Source organism: Mesoplodon densirostris, chromosome 13 (genome assembly GCF_025265405.1).
Source record: "Mesoplodon densirostris isolate mMesDen1 chromosome 13, mMesDen1 primary haplotype, whole genome shotgun sequence".
In the NCBI taxonomy this organism is placed as follows: Eukaryota; Metazoa; Chordata; class Mammalia; order Artiodactyla; family Ziphiidae; genus Mesoplodon; species Mesoplodon densirostris.
The window spans coordinates 71,763,755-71,791,674 of NC_082673.1; the positions used below are offsets into that span (position 1 = coordinate 71,763,755).

At 36.7% G+C, this 27,920-nt stretch overlaps 1 protein-coding gene across 1 annotated transcript; it reads right to left on the reverse strand.

The window, feature by feature from the left end:
• RAD21 (RAD21 cohesin complex component) lies at positions 1-27,920 on the reverse strand. Its single transcript, XM_060115999.1, has 14 exons — positions 27,707-27,920; positions 20,711-20,885; positions 15,865-15,994; positions 14,396-14,495; positions 12,324-12,430; positions 11,813-12,019; positions 11,232-11,357; positions 10,779-10,901; positions 8,780-9,003; positions 7,398-7,557; positions 6,824-6,969; positions 3,926-4,075; positions 2,412-2,495; positions 1-1,698 (listed from the first exon to the last, which is right to left on the reverse strand). The coding sequence occupies exons 2-14, from the start codon at positions 20,852-20,854 to the stop codon at positions 1,507-1,509; spliced, it is 1,893 nt and encodes a 630-aa protein (XP_059971982.1). The 5' UTR covers positions 20,855-20,885; positions 27,707-27,920; the 3' UTR covers positions 1-1,506.

The following is a 27,920-nucleotide window of genomic DNA, read 5'->3' on the forward strand; positions in this document are numbered from 1 at the left end:
TTTACAGCTTATAACACAACTTTTATTAGAAAAGTTATACATAACATAGCATCAACTATTTTCAAGAACAATATTAAACCTGATAAGCAACAAAAACCAGACTAACAAAATGTGTAACAAGAAACTAATGACCTTTCTATAATCAAACATTCAATTATCTACAATGTCTTTATACAAAGGGAGAAAAAACCATGGTTTACAGGCACATCATATTGAAAATAAAGCGGCAACAGCAATTTTATACAATTACCATTCTCAAGAAACTGAATCATCAAAACAGTAATTACGAGTTCACAAATTTAAAACATCTCACATAATTTAAAATTATTGGGTATACGCTGAAATCTGAGTGATTTTTGTTTTTCCACAAAAGTGCCAACACTTAACAGCTAGAACTTTCAGTGTGTAATTTTGCCCTAAAATGTTAAGACATGTATTGATAATCATAACAGTCACATAATTTCTGGTGCTATCTGATCTGTTAATATTAAAGCCTTTATTTGGATGTGTTTTTCTTCACTTAAATTATAGGAAACCAGATACTGGATTTCTGTTGCAAAGCTATTAGAGTTCCAAACACGAGTGTGCAAGCACTGGAAAAAATGATCAGTACTAAAACATAATAAATATCAGAGAAGCCATTAGTTTTTACAGCACTGTCTGCTTAAAGGTTAAGTCAACCAGTTGTACGATTTCCCGTCAGTCTGTCCTTTCAGTTGGCATAGCAATTTCTATTTTCATGATCTGAATATTCAAATATATCCAAACATCTTTTTAAAACTTTGATTTATAGCTCCTGGAAAGTTATAAATGCTTTTTATATTCATTCTACTCTAAAAAGTCTATTTCTGCTCATTTTAGAGCCTCACTAAAACAATAGATTTCAGGATAGTAAGATTCATTAAAAAGTTTCAAATGGAATGATTTACAAAATAGGGCACTTTAAACCAAGTCCTATTTTTTTGTAGCTGAAAGGGATTAGTTACAGTACAATTTCACACAACCCCAAGATCAAGTGTGGAATTATACTTTAAAACTTAAGAGGACAATCTCTGCTTTGGGCACCATTCCCTAAAGCACAATGATTACAAAGAAGACTGCCAGGTGCTGATGGGAAAAGACGATTCACACTATAGTTATTAACTGTCAGGCATTTTTTCCTGAAAAGCTCTCCTTTACAATGCAGTATGGAGAACTAAGATAAAAACCCTGACTTTCCACTGCTACTCAACATTATTATATGCGCCAATATTGCACAAATCTGTTCTGGACTGTTAAAATAAATTTGGGGTACTTGTTTTCTCCATCAGAACACAAACACCATACAAGCAGTTTCCCTTAAAGATGAAATGGACAAATTTAAAATACCGGAAAACATGAAGAAAGAGGCAGGGACTTTGTACACACAAAAATCTAAACTTTCTTGAAGGGTTCTGTGTGCCCTACATATGGGGGCAATTTGTACACACTAGTGAAATGAACACTAGCTAAAATGCTTCTAGCTGCTCAAATAATGTGGAACCTTGGTCCAGGTGTTGCAACGATATCACTGTATGGTTCCTCCTGTGTCAGCTCAATAGCTTGCTGCTTTTTAAGAACCAAGAAGCTGTAGAACTTTGCTGCAGCTTGCTTTCTGTTCGTGTTTCGACACAACTCAAGCAAACTGATAGATTCAGCTCCAGTTTTAGCGAGAGCTCGCTGAAATAAAAGAAAGAATTAAATGAAAATAATCTATACAATAAAGTAGTAATTTTAAAAGGATACTACTTTTGGATACTGAAAAAAGTACACTGTATATTCTGTTGGGGGCTAGGAGTAGATTTTTGAACCATATGAGTGTTTCTCACATTAAAAAAGGCAAGGGGACAAAGTTAACATTTGTTGGGACAACCTAATATAGATGACTCATTTTTTTCTAATTAATAAAATCTAATCAATTCATCTATCAATTTCATCTAATTGATAAAATAGTAAAATCTAGCACTTACAGTTCTGAAAACTGTCAACTATCCTTTGAATTTATTTTAGGAGACCTGAGCACCTTGCCTGGTTATTTCATAGACACTCAAGATATCTCCTCTGTATCTGACACATTAAGGCCCAAGGATAAGTGACACTGTACAATGATTTGACAAATTTAATGATTCAACCCATTAAATTAGCTCAACCAAAAGTAAGATGTACACACACAAAGGAGCTCTGCTTTGCAGGGTAACCACGGGAAAGTGTTCACCTGGATGCTTTCCAGGCTTACTCTTAGCCCAACAGCTTATGTATTAAAATAGTTTAAGGTGTGTGGTTTTGGAAAAAGTTTCACAAAAGGTAGACTTTCTGGTTATAGCATGTAACTTCTTTTTTTTAAGGAAACACTGTCAGAAGCCTTTGATGAAATTTTTTCTCTAAGACTTTACCTGAAGACCATGAAGCATCTGCTGAGTCCTTTTGTTCCATCTTCTTTCCTCTTGATCCTGATCACCCCCTGAGGCATCTTCATCCTGAGTGAAAATGACCCCCACACAAAAACAAAAAACTGACAAAACTGCTACAAAATGAAGCATTTCCGTATCTCCTGAAAGCTCTAAATTCTGTGTATTTTGACTAATGGAAAAATCACTTAGCATCTAGTTCGACATCCTTCTTAAATTACAAAAGAAAATCCTCTGTACCTGCAAGCAGTTAGCTGAATATATGACTCTGTACTGGCCTATAGGTGTGTGATCTACACAGTCTGGTACATGGACTATCGCTGGTTGGCGAGCTATGCGTTACTGGCCCTTGCTAAGGTAAGAAACTTAAGCAAGGAAATAAACCAACTATGTCACTAAGCATACTGTTTATTTTAACTGAATGTATATTTATGTATTTTTTTGGTAGCATGATTTTCTGGACGATGGTATTCCAGAAAATTCCTAACCTCACTGTGGACCACTACCAAAGAGCCTGCAGACTAGCAAAGATGAGTAAGTAATACTGTTCCATACAGTGTTTTAAAAGAAATGGGCTATAATTTATAGTATATATTTAACTGGAGTGGCCTGGCTGCCAGTCACCTGCCACCTACAAGACTGTCTTAAGTCGGCATGGGGCAACAGCGGAGTGAGATGCTTCCAGGCTATGCTGCAACTATCACCACATCCAAAGAACGAGGAGTTAATAACAGCTTAACATACATTAGAAAGTATAATTTTAAATGCTAATTGAACACTAAGGCTGAGATACTCTAGCACACAGGCTGGAAGAGCTTTGGGGCTACATTCTGACTTTAAAACAGTGTAAGGCTCATGTTGAGCACTAACTGGCTATGAAACCTATGCTGGCATAAATTACAAACACGACCAGATGGTAATGAAAATTGGAAGAAACTTTTAAATATTTGACAGAACATCAAATAGAAGAATACATATTCTAATATACAACCTTAAAGATCCAGGAAAAGAGGGAAAGAAAAAACTTGAACAGCCAAAGTATGCCCCAGGAAAACGCATTAGGAAAAGCCATTCCCAAAGTAAAAATAAAAATCAATCTATTTTAGCCAAGTCACAAACCACTCCAGTCTAATGAAAAAGCAAAATCCACACAAATTATATTAGAGGCAGATGATAACAGCTGACCACACGATAACAAAAGCAGCTTACAAATAATTTAGAAGAAATCAGTGAAAGGGCAAGTCCCATGTCCTTGAAAAGCCCCCAAGGGACCAAATGAGAGAGAACACAGCACAACACCTGAAGTTCTTAATGATGGTCTAGATCACTTAAGAATTTGGCTAAGTTTTGCTTATATTCAGATATTTTTCGTCACTCTGATGCTCAACCACAATGAACTCAGCTCCAAGATGAAAAATAGTAAGAGCTGGTTGACGATTTCCGCTAAACCTAGAATGGGGACTTATTCATCAGGTCTTTTTTTTACAACGTTTCCTTACCTCCTCCTCTTCATCATCTTCTTTCTCCTTCTCTTTCTCCTTTTCTTTTTCTGGTAAAAGTTCTAACTCTGGAATTAATTGACAAATATTTGGAGGCTCTTCTGGGGGCAGCTCTACAGGAGGTATTTCCATCTGCTCTACCTGCTGAGGCTTAAAGCAATAAAGATAAGGCAATTTAAGATGCACATTTTAAGGGTAGCTTCTCTTAACTATGCAAACATGTAGTTGCTGCAGTTTTCAAAATGGAAAGAAATACTTCATCCATCTACACACTTCCTCATAATCAAAACCTGATTACACATCTTGTTCTTTTACTGTAAAGCCACAACATTCAAGTAATTTACAAAGGAAATTAATCCATTCATTATCTTATTATCCTAGAACAAAAATGTTTTGTTTCAGTCTATGAGAGGAATTTGCAAACAAGAAAAAACCCTCAACACTTTCTGTATTAGCATTTTAGGACTAAACAGAACCCACTGACTCCTGGGCAATGCAAAAAGGCTTGAACATTAATTAGCCTGGTACTGTCGACCATTGCTGTATAAGGCTACTGCAACTCAGCTTGAGCTCTAAATAAGAGCCTTTGTGCTCTTCCAGCAGCAAATATTAGGAATGAGGAGACTATTTTCCTGGGTCCATTTCTTGAATTTCTTTCTTCTCGGACTTAATACTAACACATGGGAACATTAAAAGAGTGACAAGGGAACAATTACCTGGAGAGTGGTACTAGAGTAACCCACTAATTACTTGTTCCAACTCCTTACCATCAGAGGGCATAGAGAACCAGTTGTTAGAACTGGCAAAGAATATTCTTTTGCCAATGTCTTGATGATGGAGGCTGAACCAAGAGCCTAAGGTACCAAAAAGCCTCCCTTGCCCAGAATTAATTTATTCTATAGACTTAAGCTTGGGAAGCCTTAAACCAGACCACCTCCTTCCTTTATCCTCAGGATAGGAACACTAAGTGAACTTAATGGTAGCCAGTCTAAATGAAGTAGCAAGACGTTGCTTTACCTTTTTTCAGCAACTGGACGAGTATATTCTGATTTCTTAATATTAACGATATACAGGAATATTTATAAAGAATAAACCAGAACCCGGAAGAGAATAGAGTCTAGGAATAAACCTATGCATATATGGTCAATTAATTTAGCACAAAGCAGCATACAATGAGGAAAGGACAATCTCTTCAATAAATGGTGTTGGGAAAACTGGACAGACACATGCAAAAGACTACAATGGATTAAAGACTTGAATCTAAGACCTGAAAGCATAAAAGTCCTAGAAGAAAACATTGGTGATAAGCTCATTGGTCCTGACGACTTTTTGGATTTGACACCAAGACCAAAAACAAGTAGGACTTCATCAAACTAATATATCTGCAAATCATTTATGAGATTAATATCCAAAATATATAAAGAATGCAACACAATTCAAGAGCAAAACAAACTGATTAAAATGGGCAGAGGAGCTGAACAGACATTTTCCCGAAGACAGCAGTACTGATGGCCAACAGGTACATGAAAAGGGGCTCAACATCTCTCATCAGGGGCACGTAAACAAAAACCACAATAAAGCATCGCCCAAAAAACGAGAGAACAAGTGTTGGCAAGGATGAGGAGAAAAGGGGAACCCTTTTGCGCTGTTGGTGGGAATGTATATTGCTGCAGCCACTATTTATCCAAAGGCAATAAAATTACTATCTGGAAAACACATCTGTACTTCCATGTTCACTGCAGCATTATTTATAATAGCTAAGCTATGGAAACAACCTAAGTATCCATCAACACTCAAATGGATAAAGAAAATATGATATACATGCACAATGAAATATTCACCGTAAGAAGGAAATTCTGCCTTTTGTGACAACATGGATGGACCCTGAGGGCGTTATGCTGAGTGAAATAAATCGGAGAAAGCTGAATCCGGTATGATAGATGTATCACTTACATGTGGAATCTTAAGTATCTTAAAAAGCTCACACTCACAGCAGCAGAGAGTAGAATGGTTACTAGGGGGTGGGGGGAAATGAGCAGATGTTGGTCACAGTCAGTTTTGGGGATCTAATACACAGTATGATGATTACAATTAACAATACAGCTGTCCCTCAGTATCTGCAGGGTTTCAGGATCCCCTCTGAATACTAAAATTTACAGATGCTCAAGTCTCTTACATAAAACAATGTACTGCAGACAGCCCTCAGTATACATCCATGGATGAGGAGGTTCAACTATATACTATGTACTTGAAAGGTGCTAAGAGTAGATCTTAAAAGTTCTCGTGACGACAAGAAAAAAAATCTAATTCTGTGAGGTGATGGATGTTAACTTATCATGGTAATCATTTCACAATATATACATCTGTCAAATCATTATATATTGTACACCTGAAACAAATACAATTTATATATGTCAATTATATCTCAATAAAACCAGAGAAAAAATGTTCCACCTTGCTGACAAAGTTATCTATTAGCAGGAAGTTTGTTTCATTTTACTCACAACGTACTTAACGGGTTTCAGATGCTGCTTTACTTATTCTATCTAGACTGTCTGTCAGATTCACCACCAGCTAATCTTTGAGAAGTAAAATAAAAACCAGAACCAAGTTCAGAGTCAAGGATTCCACATTAGCCAAGGATGCTCACTTTAGGCCACTGTGAAGCAAGACTCTATCCAAGAGTCAGAAAAACCAAGAACTCCTAAGAACACCTCCCACTCACAGCACACTGTGTTCTGATCCTCAGCTGTCATTCTTTCTGGACCCATTCCTTACTATTTTCTGCCCAAACCAAGACACTTCAAAAGGTCTCCTTAAATAACACTTGCTATTACTAGGGATCTAAAACATTGCCCGCACACCCACCCCCCAAACACCTTGGAGAGCTGTGCTTACAGGGATCATGGGTTCTGGGTCCATCTGTCCCACTTTTCGCTTAACTCCCTGAGGTGGTGGCGGAGGCATGGCTGACTCATCCAGGTTGGTTCTGCTGGCCTCCATTGACTCTTGGAGGCGGCTCGGCTCTTCCAAAATGGGCTCATCTGCAATCGATCATATGAAGAGGGGACTACGGTCATACAGTCCTCAACAACATTTTAGAACCATTTAATACTAATATGCTAAAGACTTTCCCTAATGAAGAAGGCTGAATAAAATTCTACCTCCACAAAGGTTACTAAATTTATAATACATTTAAAGGTGGGAAGAGGTTTTTAAAAGGACATGTCCCACCTCCAGCCCAAGGCAGGACAATCCTTTAGCAGACTATCACTCGGCCAAGTCCTACACCGTAGACCTTTCTGAAAACAGAAAACTTCCCATCTAACCAAGGAATCAGAGAATATAAGGCATGTATTTCCCTGTCCAAAAATTTGAGAATACGTCTTTGTTCCTGGTTTCTTTTTCTCTGGCAGTATATAGGTAGGTGCTAAGCCAAATGTTCATTTGGATTTTATCAGGGATAACAGACCGATAACATCGCGCTGCTGCTGCTGCTGCTGCTGGTCCTCTCTGGGAACCTCCGGATTTTCGAATTCTTTGAGGAATTCATCCAAATTATCAGCCTCTCCTCCTTTCCTCCTTTTTCTAAGATCTTCTGGTACTAGTGGTGTAAGACAGCGTGTAAACAGCTATTAAAAAAAATTAAATAATTATATAATCTCTACTATAAATCACATGAACCTAAAACCTACCAATGGCATTACTTATTTTCCATAAGTATGTTTTAACTATCAGCGTATATATAATTTAGCATGATTTCTACTTAATGTTATATCATATTCATGCTTCATTCTACTTTATAATTTGAAATCCTCTATGTAAAAATTATTTCACTTGAAGCAATTTTAGAAAAGTTGAGAATGAAATCTTTAACCATTGTCTCATAACTTGGAGATAACACTAAAGTTCTAAATTTATTTACCTGCAGTTTATTTTCATATTCATACACTTAAAACAATCTAACAAATCATACCCAACAGCTTTGCATAGTGCCTTTTTCACTTAATACTGTCTGGTAATTTCATTATCATTTCTAGTATTTTTAATGATTGAATATTCCACTGAGTGGAAGTAAATATACATGTGCGAGTATATACATGCCACACTTGAATGAGTCAATATTTTAAGTTTCTTTAAAAAAATTTAACTGTAAATAATAATGAACATCTTTATAGAAGTGGTTTTTTCCATACTTTGAATTACTCCTTAAGAAAAATTCCTAACAATGAGACCACTGAGTCAAAAAAACAAACAAACAACCACTTAAAGACCTTCTTCCAAATGATTCTACGATTGTGCTTCCAACATACAGCAGTTTTACCAAAGCCTTGCTGCTTTAAACATTTTATAGTAAAAATCAATTGGTTCTATGATGCCTCAGAACTTTGCTTTAGAATAGTCTGGAACCTAAAGTGAGCAGAAAGGGCCTGTAAGTGAAAAAAAATTCTCATAAAGCCAGATTTCTGTACTGTGGGAAAAGTAGAACCACCCCTTGTTTTAGCCAGAAAGCAACATCTAAAGATTGCAGACTGGAACCACAGTACACACTAAGGCAACAGAACTGGTAATGTATCATAGCAAGTTGAGGAGAGAGAACTATTATTAAAAACATCAGTGGCTTTTTAGAACAGTGAAGATTAATTCTACATCTTTTAGAAATGCAGGTGTCACTTATGATCTTTCAGATCAGGTTTATGTTCAGGATACTGTTGTTTAAGGGAGAAAAAAAGAGAAGATGCTATATCACTGAAAAATACCTGATCAAAAATGATTCAAACAAAAGTTTTTAAAGTTTACTTTTAAAAATGATCAAAATCTATATGAAATTTAAAATTCTGCAAACTATATTACCTTCAGTAGTCTGTTATTCCACAAAGGCTGAGCAGGTAAAGAGAAAAGTTTTTCCACTCCCCCGGTCTCTTTCCACATCATCAATTTCTTGGTGGGTGGTGCCAGATCCAAAGTAGTAACAATATCAGAGTAATCACTAAGCTGGGCTCTAATTGTCTTGCTATCCAACTCTTTGACACTGTCAACAATTAGCTTCCTCTTCCTCTTGGCTTTTGTTTCTTTGACTGGCGTGATATAAGAAAATAAGGTCATTTTTTTCTGAGGCCAGCATGAAACATACAACTACCAGATTTGGTCTCATTATATTCCTGCTTTTCTAAACACCTAGAAAAGAAGTTAAGCTTTCATGAGGGTAGAATCTGTTTTAAGTGATGTTTCCCAAGTACCATATAGCGGCTAGCGCACAATAGGTGTTCAATAAAAATTTGCTGAATGAATGAATATTGACTTAGCACAAAATGAGCAAAATAATGGCAAGAGCCAATTCATTTTTGCCCATGTAGCTTTATACTGTAAACACATCACACTTGATTTAGAGTTGGGCTCAAGTCCTAGGTTCTGCCACTTACTAAGTGAGTGACCATTAAGAAAAGTTAACTTCATTTTGCTAACCTCTTCATTTTCTCATTTGAAATATGGCCAACCACTTATAGGGGATTGTAAAATATTTAGTATGATGTCTGACATACATTGAGGACTGCACAAAAGGTTGCGACTACTATGATTTTTATTGGAAAAGTTACAATTCATATATGGCAGCTGCACAAGCAGCTTGATAAAGTGAAACAAGCCCAAACCCAGTCAGATGAACCTGGAACTCCATCCTATACACTTTTTGGATCATTTCTAATCCTTACTAAACTCTTACAAAGAGGTAACGTTATCTCAATTTCTTAAGATACAGAAAAGCTCATGGTATTAAATAAATTCCTCAAGATTTCACTGTCATACATGTTATATACCCCACAGGTTTTTAAAATATTCATGTGGTTCAAAATTCAAGATTCAAAAAGATGTTGTACAGTGACAGCCTCTGTCCAGGCCCTGTCCTCCAGCTCCTGAGTTCCCTTCCTTGAAATTAAAAAGTTCAAGTTTTTGTAACAGCTGGCTAAGCTCAATTATCCTATTTTAAACACGGCAGTATATGTCCCTCTTACCTTGTTTATAGATCTCTGTAGTATCTGTCAATAATACAGTATATAATTTACTTAATTACCCAGGTCTCCCTATTATTTAAGTTCCATGAGGATAAGGACTTGTTCATTTTTATATTTTTAGTTCCTAAATACAGCTAGCTACACAGCAAGTATTCTTTTTAAACCAGAAGCCCAAATCAGAATTTTTGGTCATCAGATTCTAAGTAGGAAACCCAAAAAGTTAATCTTGTTTTACTCAGAAGTAATAACAGTATCTTGAATTATCCTGTAAATGACTTAAAGTATTCTACCCCATTGTACCCATACACCATCTAGAAATTTTAAAGTTTCACATCCAAATTACATACTGTCTCTTTTACTCAGAAGCAGCACCCCCAATTAAATATGCTTTGCTGTGTTTTTTAATAAGCAGTATAAGAAAAATACTGATATTAGAACCTTTGATATTTCCAGTTAAAAATAAAAGTATTTTTAGATTTTCCAAGATTGTAGCCCAAACCATACACAGAATCTAGAATTTTGGAAGATAACTGATTAGTCAATCTTGTACCTTACTGAAAAATGCCTTGCAGTGCTTTCTGTTACACATGTGACCTGTTGGCATTTTTGTAACCTCCAAAGACTAAGGTATTTATTAGCAGAAAGCTTGTTCCATACTTTTATTTCACAGCAACTTGTAAAGATACTCTGTAAGATATTCAAATTATAAGTGAATTAAAGTTTCCATAATAGATGACTAACAAAGGAGAAAAGAAGTTTAGTTATATTTAAAATGAGCAGCAGATTAGTGGGCATGAGCGAGAACTAGAAAAAGTTCTAAGTCAAAAAGTTTGTTTGCTCACCAGTGATATCAATAGGTTCCAAAGCAAATGCTTCTTCCTCATTTGGAACAAGTGTTGTCTGATCAGTCATAGTTGGCATCGGTTCGACAGGATCCACTGAATCAGGACTATCAGGCCCACCCACTATAAAAGCAGAAATTTGGTCACAAAAGGCTTGGGTATTTAATATATATCCAGCAAATGAGGGGGAAAAAATCCCTTTGAGTAACTGAAAGAAACCCACGGGTTCCAAAGAAAAAACACTTTTCTAGTTATAAGGAGGTCTCTCCAGTTGACCTATTGCCCAAAAAGGAGGGCAGAGCACAGGGTTAAAGAGAATCGATCATAAGCACCGTTTTTAAGGAGATTTACAGTTCATTAAAAGCTGAAACTTGCAGTTTTTGGTCTTCTACAGTAAGTATCTTTTTGGATGCCATACATCATGCCCAGGACCACTGAACATGAAATGCTTACTTGATACATTATCATCCTCATCCATATCATCATGTGCAGGCTGTTCTGGCAACATCACCCCCGCCTCAGACAGGGCAGGGGGATCGTCAAAGATACCGCCGTCATTATTACTAATAAGTTTGTCATCTGAAATAGGGAATGTAATTTAGTTACAATTTAAAAAAGAAATGCTAAAAGAACAATAGCCAATCACTGGAAAAATAATGTTAAAATGGATTAAATTAAAAAATTTAAATCTGTATTCAATATGCATCTGTTCTCTTCAAGGTAGTATACAAAAGTATAAAACACTTAATATCTGAAAAAAATCTCTTAATTTTAAAACACCTATTTACTTAAACACAAATAGAGCACTTCGAAGAATTAGTAAAACTTAAAACTCCAAGACAAGCAGTTTTAAACAAAATTAGGTATTGTTAAAACTTTTAGGCTACAGGTTTACAGAAAACTGTTACTGAACCAACTGGTGACAATTCACACATATATACCTAGAGAGATGCTCAAGACTAAGGATTAGCAACTGCTCTAAAACCCCGCAACTAAATAAATTATGTTAGAATAATCACCTTGTTGTGACTTACCTAATATACCACCATCATTTCCTTCTCCAAAATTGTCATCCTTATATTGGTCTTCATACTCTAAATGGTTAATCTTCTCATTCAGATTGCTGGTGCTCTGTTCAGGCTCTAACAGGAGGTTAGAAGCACCAGTGCTCACTAACATGTCATCATCCTCGAAAGCGCTACCTTCTCTCATTATTTCACGATCATCCATTCCAAAGTCACCTGAACAAATTTTAGTTGGTCATTAGTTGAAAAAAGTTAGAAACATCACCGAATCAAAAGAAAATGACTAATGATTTATTTTAATTATAATGTCACATTTGCTTACTGAAGTCTTATTTATCTTTGAATATTAAAACATGTAGTTTAAACTTTAAATCTTTAGCATCTATTATATTTCATAAACTGATTCTGGGGCATAATGAGAAAATTCAAATGTAAGATCCAAATTTAGGTTACCCTAAATATATTAAGTAACATAATTTTAACATTATAGCTAGTGGCTAATGATTTGTTTCTCTATTACCAAAATCATTTTCTTGTAGAATACTGATGTTTCCAACTTCTTCTCTCATGGTTATCTCTTCCACTCTACTCTGGTTCAGGCTGAACTGCTGGGCCACATCGATGTCACTTTAAAAGAATTTCAAATACATTGTAGTCTCAAGTCTCATTGTAATGTATTTATAAGGGAAAACACATATCAATTCTTTATATAAGAAAAAGAACCATACATACAACCTATGGAGCCTAAATATTTAATATTAAATAAATACAATCCAAGAGTATAAACGATGTGGAAGTTAATTTGTATTTAAATTTTAAAACTGTTAATGACCAGCGAGCAAAATATAATATGCTGAAATCACTACATAAGGCAACATGGTATACAGAGCAAAAACTTAGAGATGCATGGGCTAGATAGGCATCAGGGCCCTGCAACTTACAGGCTATGTGAACACTGAAGTTAACTGGCTTTTCTGAGACTGTTTAGTATAAATGTGGAATACCATCGACCAAATTCCGAATGTAAGTACTTCCAAACAAATCACCAGGTTTGTTCAGCCAATAAATGGCAAGGACACACATACAAAAAACATGTAGCTCTGTTACAGGTTCTTAAGAGAGACTTACGAGACATATCAACCAAATGCAGGCTGGAAACTTCTGTATAGACCGTAGCTGAAACAAAGCAGGGCGGGGGGAGCCTATGCGTCAACTGGGGACATTTGACTGCTGATTGTATATTATATTAAGGAATTATTGTAATTTTTAAAAAACTGTGATATTGTTATGTCTTTGTTTTAAAAATTCCTTGCCTCTAAAGAGATACATTCCAAGGTATTTACAGATGAGATAAAATATTTGTTATTTGCTTTAAAATAATCCATAGTTAGAAGGTCATTTGGGGAAATACAGCTGAAACCTTGAGCAACATGGGATTTAGGGGCACCTACCCACCCCTCCCCCTGAAATCAAAAATCCACATAAAACTTTACAGTCAGCCCTCGGTACCTGTGGTTCTGCAGCCACTAATTCAACCAACCTCAGATTGTGTAGTACTGTAGCATGTATTTAGTGAAAAAAAATCTGCACATAAGTAGACCCTCCCAGGTGAAACCTGTCTAAGGGTCGATTGTACACATGAAATAAAACTGGCAATATATTGATAATGAAAGAAGCTGGATGATCAGTACCTGGGGTTCCTAATATTTACTAATCTCTCTACTGTTTAGCTATGTTAAAAAATTCCACCATAAACATTTTTTAAAAATAAAATAGAAGTATAAAGAAAGGGAGGAAAAAGTAAAGCAGCCAAATAGTGCCTAGCACTAATTAACACAATAAATTCAAAATAAATCATAAATTTACTCCTATAATTAAAAGTCAAAGATCATTTTTTAAAAAAGCAGACAAATTTGTCAAAAAATAAATGGGGATTGGTATAGAGAGTTTCTCGGATAACTGTGCTACTCAATCACTTGGAAAGTGACAGTCACATTCCCTGTCATGGTAATCAGAGCTGAATTCTGAAGACTTGAGAAGAGGGAAACAACATACCACAGTATTCTGTTGTAATGGCCATCTCTGTACAACTTTCTCTTCTTAAATGTTGTGTGACAATGACCCTTTCTTGCTCTTTACAGAAAGTTATCTCATATGTTTATTAAAAAAAGAAAAGAACAAAAATTGTGGCTGAGTATAGCTTGGCCAAGATGATAAACTGGTAGATGACTTTAGTATATACCTCTGAAAAAAGTCATGAAGCAACAGTTCTACTTTACTGATATCATTATGTAAAGCAAACAGCTAGACTGCTGTTCAGTTTACACAATTGCCTAAGCAAATCAGAATTCTCTTAGCTGTGTTAAAGCTGGCATCTTCTACATGATCTTATAGAAGAAACACTTCTAGGTTATGTGTTTCATATTTATATACTACCCTAAATGAAAGCACATGCATTCTAGCTACATGTTAACGCAATGTCAAAACATCCCAAGAAAACGATGCATTTGTAAGCCAATAATGTTTTTTGTACACCAAGTCAAAAAAAAAAAAGAAGAAGGAGGAGAAGAAGAGACAGAGAGAGAGACATACTCTAAGTCAGGCAGTGGCTGATCAAAATCATGAAATTCTTCAGGTAAAGTAATAGCATTGTAAGCAGCTTCTCGATTTTCCTCAGGCAGGTCAACAACACCTGGAAAAGAAACGGTAAGCTTGAAGACCTGGCTACACCAAAGATTATCAAGGGGTCAAGGAAGGTAAAAAGTCAGTATAGGGAAGGAGGAAGACACAAAAGGGAAGAGATATGGGGACATATGTATATGTATAACTAATTCACTTTGTTATAAAGCAGAAACTAACACACCATTGTAAAGCAATTATACTCCAATAAAGATGTTAAAAAAAAAAAGTCAGTATCATTTCTTAAGGTTATATTCCAGAAGGGTTGATAATATTTGCAAAGTACCACTGAAGCTCAAGTACTTTTGTTTTTTAAATAATCATTAGCCACATTACTTGTGTTACAAGAGGTCAAAGCACTAATTATGCATTAAACTGAGAAGTCTTTAAAAGGACGTATCAACAAGTAAATAAATATTAATAACAGTTTTCTAAATAAGCATGAAATTTATGAGGAAAAGGAATGACTGCAAAAGAATACCCCAAATGTTAAGAGAAACTGGTTATTTTAGGAAAGTGGGATTAAATTATTTCAATTTTCTTTACATTTTCCCCTGTAGTTTTCAAATGGTCTGTAATAAGAATGCATTGTTTTAAAAGATAAAAAGAAACAAAACATGTTATTTAAGCAAAATACACTTAGCAGAGCCACACATAAGAAATCATCGGCCTCCACCTAGTGTCATGGCCCCTGCCTAAATAGTTTACTTTTAACCAAACCTTAGATCTCAAAGATTTCACTATTTATATATTAAAATAAATGGAAGTATAAGAATGTAACAACAGTAGAAATTACGGTATAAGGCATCTCTCCTACACACTGAGATTATTTTAATCAGAATAAAATTTCGTCAATGCTTTAAAAAATTATACAATAGTCATTATCTATGCAGATTCAAGTTTGGTTGCTAGAGTCCAATTTAGAATCAACTATTACCTAAAACAAAACAACGAAGAACTATAGAGAACATTTAATAAAGTCTCAACAACTTAAGCTAAAAGTGAATTTAAGACTACACTAAAATTATTCAGGAAAAAATTATAATTCTAAGATTTTCTTTCCTGAACTTTTTAAAAATCATAGAACAATTAGTTTTCCACACTTCAACCTCTGATGATTGCTGAAAAAGGGGTTAAAAGAAAAAGGCAGCTCCAAAGGATTAACAAAAAAGGTGTAACTGTCCTAATTCCACATGTAGAGCCAAAATAAAATCGGTTTTCTCCCTTGAAACGCTGCCTCTCTAAGGTCTGCCCCGTTTTTAAGGGGTTCCCTGTACTGCAATTAAAACAAACTACGCTCATCTAGCATATCTGCTTAGCAGTTCTTAAACTAAACACGATTAACTCCAAAGTTAAAAACAAAACAAAAAAGTCAACAATACCTGGCCGAAAAGCCATCTTTATCTTAATGAACGCTTCATTACAATCTGCCAGGAGATATTTGGCTTTTCTGTGATAGATTCGAACTACTCCCAGTAAGAGATGTCCTGACGTTCGGAGTGCCATCTTCACCTGTGAATTAACATTACTCCAATTTATAAAGTTAATTTTCTGGATTTAGAGACTACTTCAAAGCTTGTATGTTGTGCAATTCATAGGCAATTTATCTCTCTCCATACTTTTAACCATTTATTTGAAGTTACCTCACAATCATGTACATTTTATTTCTCACTGCCTTTACCTGTAAATTTCCTGAGTATACCCAAAGAACAGACGGGCAGAAATTCATGAACTAATATAGATGTGAAGGTAGCTATGAAGCAAGTATTAAGGCAATCCATGAATTGTTGTCATTAGCACATTAAGAAGTATGTGGCACTTTTGGTTGCCCATCTAGAGTCACTGCTCCTTGCTGGCTAACTGAACTCTGATTTTATTTGGGAAGTGAATGTCCCCAGTCTGGAAGGATGAGTGTCTCATTCTTCTCTGCTGGTGCTTGTTTTTGAGTGGGCACGTACCCCAGCTCAGCCAACGAGAAGTGTCAAGTAGGTCAGAGAATTCCTGAGAGAGGTTTTCCCGATTAAAACAAAACAAAACAACGAACCCCCCTCCCTTCCTTCTCCCCTGCCTGCACTGTGAGTAGGTGGGGCTTGTAGCTGCCTGCAGTACCCCCGTAACTGCGAGGCCGTCTGCACGAGCACATGAAGCCAATAAACTAAGAAAGGTGAGTCCTTGGATGACATCTTCGAACTGCTGAACCAATCCTAGATCTTCCTATTTCTAAACTTCTAGTTAAATAAGACTGTTAACTTCCTTATTGTTTAAGCCACTTCTCACTGAGTTTTTATGACCTGACTGGAAAGCGTACTGACTGATAAAGGGTAACGGTATCCATCTTTCTTCACAAGAAAATACATTCCTCAGCCTGTATTTTATCAAGGTAGATCTTGATCAGTGCTTACAGGGGATCCAGTATGTGGGATGGGACAGAGTAGTTGGGCAAAGAATGAGAGAAGGAAATACCCAATCTACACAGAATGAGTCAACATTCCTCTGGTTATAAGAAGAATTTTTTTTAAAGAACAAGAAAACATGAGCTCAACTTTACCAGACTGTTTTCCAGATCACACCATAAAAACATCAAATTTTTAAGTAGCAAAGAAAGCTGTTAAATATTTGCTTAAAATTTAAATTATGCTTAGTAGACTATGTTACTTGTAACTTACAAATACAATGTGTTGTTTTATTTAATATGGGTACTCTCTATTGCAGTCTAGAATCCTATTTACAGTAACTCTCAGGCTCTATATTTATGGTCACATCTCATAACAGCATAAAATTATGAAGTTTAGTGTTATAAATTCGTAAGTATCTAAAACTGTAATAAATTTATAACTAAATCTAGGACTTATCTGATGATAAATCCCTGATATGAAAAATAATACCCAATTAAAATACTGCTCCTAATGGAAAATGACAATCTCCCTTTATGGTGTAGTCTTAGGAAATTTAAAATTACTGCTGACTGCACCTTCACCTAAGAAAAAAGGAGGGAAAAAAACCCCCAATCTTGGCATGCCATTATCTTGTCCAGAATTAGCAACTTCTAAAAGGTGGTGTTTAAACAAAAACATGGAGATACAGAGAAGAGAGTAGTGGTTACCTTAGGAGAACGGGATGGGGGAAAGGCAAAATGGCTAAAGGGGATCAACTGTATGGTAATGGATGGAAACTAAATTATTGGTGGTGAGCACACTGTGGGGTATACAGAAGTAGAAATATAAAACCTATATGATGTTATAAATCAACATTACCTCAAAGTAAATTTCTTAAAAATGCAGATAATAAAGTAGTCACCTCATTAAATAAAAAGGTGGTGTTTGGGCCAAGTCTTTCTTTCTGGATTAGTTTGGTTCAGAGTTTAGTCCCGGAATAGGTAAAATGAGGTGTGGCATTTTTGCCGTTGAGCTAGCTCATGTTAAGAGTGGAGGTATAATCAAGAACACAGGCTATACATCCAAGGAAAACTCTTATCTGCAGGGATTTAAGAGGGGCTGTTCCAACCAGAAACGGAGAGGGGAAGGGTGGAGAGAGAACGCATGCAGCTGCAAGGAGCAATTTGTCTGACACTTGTTCTAAACGACTAAACCAACATTTCACCACAAGAACTGCACAACAAGAGCAGACATTAGAAATTTTCACGTCAGTTCACCCTGTGGAGATATCTATTGTGATATATTCTATCACAATAAAACAAAATCAATCAATCAAATAAAAACGCACTTTGAAATGGTTTTTAAAGTTGTAGTGTCCCTAATGGGGTACAAAGTACTCTGCACATATTATGAAAAAGTTTGTATCCTTTTAAGCCAAATCACCCTCAATACTTGCTTATGGATGTTAAAGATTAGCCACACATATCACTCTCAAGAAAAGAGTTTCAATTTCTCCTTTCTCCATTCACCTAACTCAGTAAGCATACCTATAAAAAGAAAATATCATCTTCTCAAACAATTCGACCAGCAGTGCACACTGGTGCAATTTCCCCACAGAGCAAATTGTTAATGCACATCAGAAATCTTAAAATAAGTATATCACCTGCTCCAATAATTATATTCCTAAACATCAACATTAAGGAAAGACACAGAACAAAAGATTTTACAAGTAACAGTTACTAAACGGCTGTTTTTTAAAAAGAGGAAAACAAAAACTTGTAATCCTACCACCTAGAGAAACCTTTAGTAATATTTTAATATGCCTTCTAGGCTTTTGTATATGTATAAACAATTTTTGTGTGCATGTGTACACAAAAAACTGTATTACATTGTTTTGTAATGAGCCTGCAGCCAGGAAAAGCTGTTCATAGCATTATCGTAATTTTTAATGGTTGCATTATACAGACCAGAGAAATTAAATTCAAAAAATTTGGAAAAAATATGGATTATTTCCCTCCCTTCCAAAAGAAGCTGGTAAAATAAATCATACACAATCAAAATGATAAATTTCAGGTCCATAATCCTTTATTTGAAGTCCTAGGGGCCAAATGTGTTTTGGAATTCAGAGCTTTTTGAATATTATAAAGGTATGGCAGTGCACATGCCGTTTATTAAAACATTCCCAAGAGTGTCTGCAGCAGCTCCCCATAACCATACACATTAGTATTTCTACAGTAAATTTATGAAAACACAAATGACCTCACTTCAATTTTGGTCAAGTTGTGTTTCTGGGTTTTTCTGTGTATCTAAGTTCTGTGGGTAAGAGACTATGACAATGTACAATGCAACCATTAAAAATGATGGCAGAGTTCTGAACAGAGCTTTTCCTGAATGCAGTCCTGTTACAAAACTTACAATGCAGTTTTTTTATACATGCATTAAAAAAGGAGAAAAATTACGTGTATAACACACGCACCCATAAAAGTCTAGAAGACATCGCAAGATACTAAAGGTTTCTCTCGGTGGTAGGACTACGGGTCACTTATTTCCCCGTTTGTAAAGTTTTCTAACTAGTACTGTCTTAGAAATAACATAATAGAAACATCTTTAACACCAATAAATTCTACACCGTAACTCTAAAACCAGTTGAATTTCCATATACAGATAGAAATTTTATAATTTACTCTAATTCCAAATACAAATTTTCACTTCTCTCCTGTAAAACATTTATTTTCCCAGATAACTTTTCTGAACAAGTCTCTGCTACACCCCAGCTTTATTCCTGGGATCCCCTTGCTCCTTCAGCAATAAAGAACTGCTCTTATTTAACACACTGTACCAGCATTGTCCAAACTGTTAATCCTAAGAGGAGCTCCCAATGCTGATCCAGGGAGCTGCAATGTGGAATGCTTTCAAAATAGGAAAACTGGTACATGTATGTGTGTATGCATATGCATAAATACAAAGCCCAGGAAAGGACCTTTAAAACACAGATGTGGTATGTATGTGTGTGTGTGAATATATAAAAATTATATTCAAGGACTATACCTTTATTTTGAGATTAGCCCTTCATACATTTTTAAAGTCAACCTGTCTGTTCCTCAATGAAATGCTCATGATGTTAAGTAGCTATAATTGTGTCTGTTTGTTTGAATGGTCTTTCCTTGGCAACACAAAAAACACATCTTAAGTCATACTATTTGTGAAATCCAAGGGTGGAAACCACTGCTTCAGAAGTTTCAGAGGATATCAATAAAATCTCCTCTAGAAACAGAGTAGTAAGCAAGGCAGATAAGGTAAGGACATTCATGAGGCTTCCATTCTAGAGGAACACAGTAATTAAATACTTAGGGAAAGACAGCCTAGTACAAAAGTTCTACGATGGGAAAAAGTTCTGGTATCTTCAAGAAATGGCAAGTAGGCCTGTGAAGCTGAGGTGGAGCAAGTGTTCTGGATACCATTTGCTACGTGGATAAAGTATCAACAGTTAGATCTGGCCCCTGCAACATTTTCTAATTAATGGGTCCTTATTTTGAGAAGTTCGTAAATTCCTCAATCAGGAATACCTATACACATATTTAATATAAAAACATCTAGAAAGTTAAATATAAAATATTTGGGTACTGCCCGACCATGCTTATCTGCCATTAAAAGAGGCAAATGAAGATATCTGTGTACTCAACAGAATTTTTAAAGAGAAGAGAGTATCAAACTGAAACTCTGGCTAATCTATGGATTTTCTTTACCTCCAATATACATCGGTGCCTACCTAAGAAGCTGTTTTTATAGAATTCTATTTCACACATCAATGAACAATCAACAAAGTGAATAAAAATATCAACATCAAACATACCTTCGGTGAGATGATACTCTCCACACTGCTCTCTAAATTACACTCAAACACATGGGCTTTGGTTAGCTTCTTATCCCAGTGGGCCGCTAGCCAAATTTTGGCCAGAGGCCCTCTTTTACTGAGGACAAAATGTGCGTAGAACATTGTTCTGGTTGACTATGAAACAGGAGGAAACCTGCACGGGACAAAAAGTTAATGCAAACAACACCACATAAGAAATGAATTATTTATCAAGACATACAAGAAATCTGAAAATAAAAGTCTCCTATTCTTCTAAATATGAAAACTATGAAAGGGTTGAGTGAAGTGTAGTATGCATATAAAAAACAATCTATTGTTTAATTTTGAGAAGGTTAGAAAAGATCCCCCCAAACACTAAGCTGAAAGGAAAGGGGACAAGTCAAGTCACTTCCATGCCCTACTATCATCTTAAAATAAAAGTGCTAGTTTGTTTTTTTTCCTTTAAGTAAAACTGTCTTCAGAAAACTCTTATTCTTTTTGAAGTTCCATCAAGTGTTAATTCCATTCCTATCCTGATTACTAACTGTAAAAATAAGTCTGCTTCTGGCCCAAAGCCAGAAAATATATTCTTCATGACAAGAAAAGAATGTCCAAGAAGAAAAACACTCAGGCACAGATATTAATCAATGAGGAAATTTCCATGTTTAGAACCCCATTAAAAACAGATTCTTAGCTAAATGCATTATATAATAATTGCTACCTCATGACAAGCATTTCATATTTCACCAAGCAGATAAGTAAGTGGGCTGGCCCCATTTTACAGGTAAGCAGTTTAGAAAAGCTGAGCCTTAAAAAGATGAAGCATTGTATAGTTTTCTCAACTCAGGAATCTGAAAAGCACTTGATTACTAAATTCAGGACAATGATACAGTATACAATTTATCTCATGACTGAAATAGTCTTAGTAGAAACACAAGTATGTTATTCTTTTATTTTCCTTTTAGTAAGCTAATGTATTAATACCTAAGGAAAAAAAAAGGAAGCCTGAAAAACTCCAGTTTGGAGAGCATGTGAATGGTGTAAAAAGATAATTTCCCTTATATCATGTATTTTCCCTTTTCCACAGAAAACTTTAGAAAATCTATTTTGCCAAATGAATTTTTTCTAAAATATCCGTAACACTAAAAAAAGGTAAGTCATGCTTTTACAGAAAGAAACTCAAGCACACCCAAAACACATGAAAACTAATTAAGATTTAAAAACTTTTAAAACTTATGTCACACCTATCCCTTGCTCCCTACCATTCCGAAGTCCTGGCAACCACCGCTCAGTTCTTTTCTCAAATTTTATCATTTTGAGAATGTTATATAAATGGAATCATACAGTATGTGACTTTTTGGAACAGCTTCTTGGATTCAGCATCATGGTACAAATTCATCCAAGTGTTTGCTGCATGTCTTTACAGTATGTTCCCTTTCATTGCTGAGTAGCATTCCATGGGGGTGGTTATAGTACCACAACTTGCTTAGCCATTTACCTATTGAAGGACATTCGGTTGTTTCCAGTTTTTGGCTATTTCAAATAAAGCTGCTGTAAATATTAGTGTACACAGACTTGGTGAATGTTAATTTTTCATTTTTCCAAGATAAATGTTCTGTGGTGTTATTGGACAGCATGATAAGTGTTCCTTTAACTTTTAAAGGAACTTTAACACTGCTCCTATCAAAACTCGAATGAGGTTTTTTAATAGCTACTGACAAGATTTTTCTAAAACTCATAAGGGAAGGCAAAAGGCCCAGAATAGCTAAAAGTATTTTGAAAAAGAAAAATAAAGTGGGAAGAATCAGTCTACCCAATTTTAAGACTTATTATATAGCTACAACAGTCACTACTGTGTGAAGAGAGACACACAGATCAATCACAGATCAATGGAACAGAGAACCCAGAAATAGATCCACACAATTAAGTCCAACTGATTTTCACAAAGATGCAGAAGCAATTCAAAGGAGGAAGGTAGTCTTTTAGTCTTTGACAAATGGCGCTTGAGTGATCAGACATCACCCATAGGCAAAAAAAAAAAAAAAAAAAAAAAAAAAAAAAAGACCTCAACCCAAACCTCACACATTATATAAAAATTAAGTCAAAATAAATCACAGACTTAAATGTAAAACTATAAAATTTTAAGGAGAAAACCACAAGGGAACACCTTTGATACCTAAAGCTTGGTAAGAATTTTTAGACATTGTACCAAACACATGTCCTATAAAGGAAAAGAACCTAACATGAAGGAACCCACTGAGGATGCAAAGACAAGACAGAAGATGGGAAAAAATATCTGCAAACCATCTATCTGAAAAGGACCTGGATCCAGAATATATAAAGAACTCTCAAAACTAAAGAGTTAAAAAAAAAATCCAACTAGAAATGGGCAAAAAAAAAAAAAGGACATTTCAAGGAAGAGAATATACCGATGGCAAATTAAAAACAAGAAAGATGCTCAGCATCACTAGTCATTAGGAAAATGCAAATTAAGACCCAATAAGATATCACTGCACACCTCTTATAGGAGCTAAAATAAAACATAATGGCAACAGGAAGCAAATGCTGGTGGGGATACAGAGATGCTGCATTTCTCATACACTGCTATTGGGAATGCAAAATTCCTTTTGAATTAGCTTAAGAAAAAAGATCCAGAGTAAGTTAACTTGTATTTTCATATTCTTACAAAGGGACTGTAAATTTTAAACAAGAAGTTTGCTTATTGTACTTTCAATTAAAAACTATGCTCATTCCTTCCAATAAGGTACAGAAAATACATACATATTAGTTAATGTATCCCAAGCAAGAGATTTTATGCCTGTCAAAAATGTTTGGGAGGGTGGTGCAAGAGTAATTCAGTCAGGTTTGCCTCATCTCCAGTTTCCATCACTTAATGGAATTTTCAATCTCTGAACCAGATGCTTCCAGGGGATCATTAATTCACACTAGGAAAATTTTCTCTGAAGAAAAAAATAAAATAGGCTTCATCAACTGCCTAATGATGTGAACTTTTTTCTCTCAAATGTGGAGTTAAGAAAAGAACTAAGGAATACTAAACTAGGAAGAATCCGGATCAAGTGCTCTAAGGTAAAAGCATTAAGTAACACCACCTCAAGTGCACCTTCTATTCCACTTAGCAGATCAAAATTTGCTTCTCATAATCAAAGAGAGCCTCCTATGTTGCAGTGCTTCTACTTCAAGCCTTAAAGTTTGTTAGCATAAAAATTAAGCTGCCTCTACAGCATTATAAATATAATCTACAGGATTTTGTAGAAATCCAATATAGCTGTGTGTTCTCAGAAATACAATCACTGTCATACACATAAGCTCCAAGTATCACTATAGAAGATAGTCATGTTCCAAATGAGTAAAAAAACTCTTACTATTTAGCTCCTAGAATACTCCCTGCTGCGTGTCAACTACTAAATAAGTGTTTAATGAATAAGGAAATGAAATAAACCAAGTGATCTCATAATTGATACACGTAAAAAATTCTGGAAATTTTAGAAATTGAAACTGGCAAGTCTCAACAGGTGTCAGCAGTTCATGGCCAGCACTTCAGCTGCTAGTCAAGAGTACCATGCCTAAAATATCCCAGCTATGCCCAGGCAGAGATTCCTAAACGGATGCTTTCTTGGCATTGGATGGCGAGTAACTAAAGCAGAGTGGTGCTAAAATTAATCTGGGAAACAATTAGCAAGAGGAAATCACCTTAATAACTAAAGGAAGCCTGATGTATAGCAGTGGATCAACTACTGGCTTGTACCTAAATAAGAATAAAGTGTAATCATTGTTGCCTTTTAAACCATTTTTTTCCCTTAGTAATACCAAACCGTTAACCAATCTTTAAAGAAGACTGGTTGAAAGTTTTAAAGATTCTAAATTTTGCTAATTCTTTACAAAAGATCTTAGCAGAAAGTCTGCATTTGGTCAAAAAGCATAGCTTACCAGTTTCACGATTGCTCAATCAATTTTTTCTAAAGCAGCAAACAACTTTTAAAAATTGATCCTAAAAAGTAATTTAAATCTGATGTGAAATAACAGACTGATAATTTAGAACATATTCAGGAACGCAAAAACGGCAATTTCTTTAAGATGTTTCTAAAAAACCAAAGTCAAATTACAGCTCATGTTTCTACAATGATATTAAACCATTATAATATTTCACTCATCTGTTAAAAAGCAGGGCAGGATACTGGCTGCATCAATTGCTATGACCTCTTTGAAGGGCAATGTGGCAACATCTCATACTTTCCAGCAAGAAACTGCACTTCCAGTAATAAACCAAAAGTATACTTGAGGATGTATAATAACAACAATTAAAAAAAAAACAAAAACTTACTAAGCTCTAAGTATTTTATGTGTCCATCCTCTTTGTGATAGTCTTAGAAGATAAATACTGGCCCATTTTACAAACCAGGAAAAAGAGAAAAAGAGAGGATAAGGAATGTGGCAAAGGTCACCAGTATTTAATGCAAGTGGAACTTGAACTTCAGAGCCCACAAGTCTAACTAAACACTATGTTGCCTTGCCAGCATGACTTTTAATAGCAAAGTATTAGAAATAACCTACCTAGCCCTTAATAAGTGACTTATAGCAAATTAATACAATCATATAATAGAATTCCCATGCACTCTTAAACAATGATAAAAGAGAGCTCTCTCTACACATGTATACAAACATGCATTTGCATGAGCAAAAAAATATCTATGGAGTGCAAATAAAACTGATGACACCGGTCACCTTTGGAACCTGGGTCCAGTGAGAAAGTGAGGACGACCCTTCTGTACTGTTGTTGGACTTTTTTTTTCCTTTTTCTTTTTTAATTTATGGAATACACAAACGTCATCTACTCAAAGTAAAAACAATTATTTTGGGAGTGCTTTGGCAGTAACTAGCATGTTAAACTGCTTCATCTGTGTAGTTCACTTTTCCTAACTATAAAAAACTGGAAGGTGGAAATTCAGTGATTACTAACCTTAGAAAACATCAACATCGAACTCAGATAAGAATGGAACCATCTCTTTGGGGGTGCTTGGGGAGTGTCTCAGGGACCGAAGGTATTTCAAACCCCGCACCCTAGAGCTCCCCTCCCTTTTGATACTAATGTTCTTTGAAGGAGAGTTTTACAATCAGACAGTCCTAGGTTCAAACTCAGCTCCCTCCACAGTTGTTTTGTAAGGGTTAAAAGTGAATTAACATCTGAGGCTTAGCCTTCTCATCTATAAAATGGGGATGTTTCCCGAACAGTATTATGAGAATTAAACAGAACACCATACCCAACACAATGCCACTATAGACACAAATAATTACTCTGGAAAAAAAATCTCCCACAGAGCACATACCAGCTATCATGATCATGCCTAACAATTCTGACATCACAACATTTAAACAAAAACCACAAAATCTTCATTTCTGATATTAGAAATTTCCCTTCTGTACCAAACTATAAAAGATAAAACTTCTCAGAATCCTTATGTTCCAATAAATAGGAACTCACCAGGAAAGAAATTCTCATCCTTAAGAAAAGTTAATCCTAGATTGTACTCATGTGTTGCCTCCATACACACAAGAAAGGTAAAAGCTGCGCTCTATCAATGTAATTCTGACTTGTATATAAAAAGGCACTCTGTCCACTGAGTTATGCACGCTGTCACCTCATCTACGAACTGGTAATAATTTAGTCATTGGGTATGGCATACGCCCTTATCAATGCCTTTTTAAAAGTAATTGATTAGTTGCTTCCAACATGAAACAAAGAAATTTAATGACTCTACAACTTAGGAAAGCTTTTCCAGCCTGTCTTCCGCACAACCACACAGCTCCCTGGCATTTACATTCGTTGCAAGAAAATGGGAATTCGTTTCTGGAATTCAATCATCATTCTAAACAATATACGGAGAGCAGATGTTAACTTTCGCTTGCAATGGGAAGCCGATGAACAGTAGCCTTTACCAGAAACCCTTAAAAACTCAAGCGCGTTTCTGAACACTGAAAGCCTAACAAATCGTAAGGTGGCCAAACCTTCCAGCGTTTCCCTCTTTCAAATTTGAAGAAGGCCGCTAAGTCTGGCAGCAGCACAGCTCGACAGTGTCACCCCACACTATCACAGCAGATCATTCTCAAAGCCTTTCTCAGCGAGGAAAGAGACACCAGGCATTTGTCAGAAACGCCCCCTCCCCCCCCCCAAATACAACACTCAATATCCTCAATCACTAGGAAAGCCAGGGAGGAAAACCAATTATGCTAATTTCCTAAGAATCAGAGGCAACTTCCCTTGATCGCGTTTTCTATGGGTCTGGCCAATATTTGCTCTCTCCAGCGTAACCATTTTCCTTAAAAAAAAAAAAGGGGGGGGGGGGGAAGGGGGAGCAACACCGGTCCCTGGCGAGGGGCCCGCCCCGTCCTCCAGCCTCACCGTGGCCGCAATGGCAGGGCCCGCGTGTCTCTTACCCCGCACCCACGCTCGGCGGACGGCTGCGGCCCCTCGGAGCTGGCGTCGCGGGCGGCCAGCCCGCCGCCGCCGTCTCCCGCCCCGAATCCCGCGTCTTCCCAGACAGCCATTTTCACCCGAAGAGTAGGCGGCCCGGTGCCCAGAGCGCGCTCGTTCAAACCTCCTCCTCGCCCTCCACGGCCCGGGGTTTCTTCTGCCTCCTCGGGGAGCCGCGTCTCACCGAGAGACCGACCGAGTAACTGCTTCTTTGGCCTTGGAATAGACCTGAACCATTTGCTACCCAATAGACGATGATGCGGGCCCAGGCTGCGCGGGTCCCGGCCGAGGGTGGGCACCTGGGCAAGGGGCCTGGGCGGGCGGCGCTGCGGTTCGGGAGCTTGGAGGGTGGCAGCACTGCCCCGACCCGGGGCGCAGGCAGTGCCGACGTCTCCCTCGCTCTCCCGCCCCCGCCTCGGGAGTCCGGCTCCCCGACGGCAAGACGGCAGGGAACGGGTGGGGGGAAGAGAGCCGGAGGAAAAGAAGGGGTCGGCCGACTATCCTACCTTGTTCTCCGCCGGGAGTTGGGCGGGCTGGGTGGCCTGGGGAGGGGAAAAGGGTCGGGGGAGGGGGCGGGGAAAGGGGGGGAGCCCTTGTGAGGTGTAGCTTCGGAGAAGCTCCCGCCGCCGCCACGGCCGCCGCCTCCTTCCCGATTCACTCAAACAAACAAGATGGCTGCCGTTACGCCGCGGCTCTTCCTGCCGCCCAAATCCTCGGTTC

Excerpts from the sequence above, each read along its gene's own strand:
- RAD21 (XM_060115999.1), bottom strand. The coding sequence starts at position 20,854 with ATGTTCTACGCACATTTTGTCCTCAGTAAAAGAGGGCCTCTGGCCAAA. Across the intron at positions 4,076-6,823 it reads ACCCAGAACCCATGATCCCT|CCTCAGCAGGTAGAGCAGAT; the intron begins GTAAGCACAGCT and ends TATTGCTTTAAG. Across the intron at positions 2,496-3,925 it reads AAGATGATGAAGAGGAGGAG|GATGAAGATGCCTCAGGGGG; the intron begins GTAAGGAAACGT and ends ATTTTCACTCAG.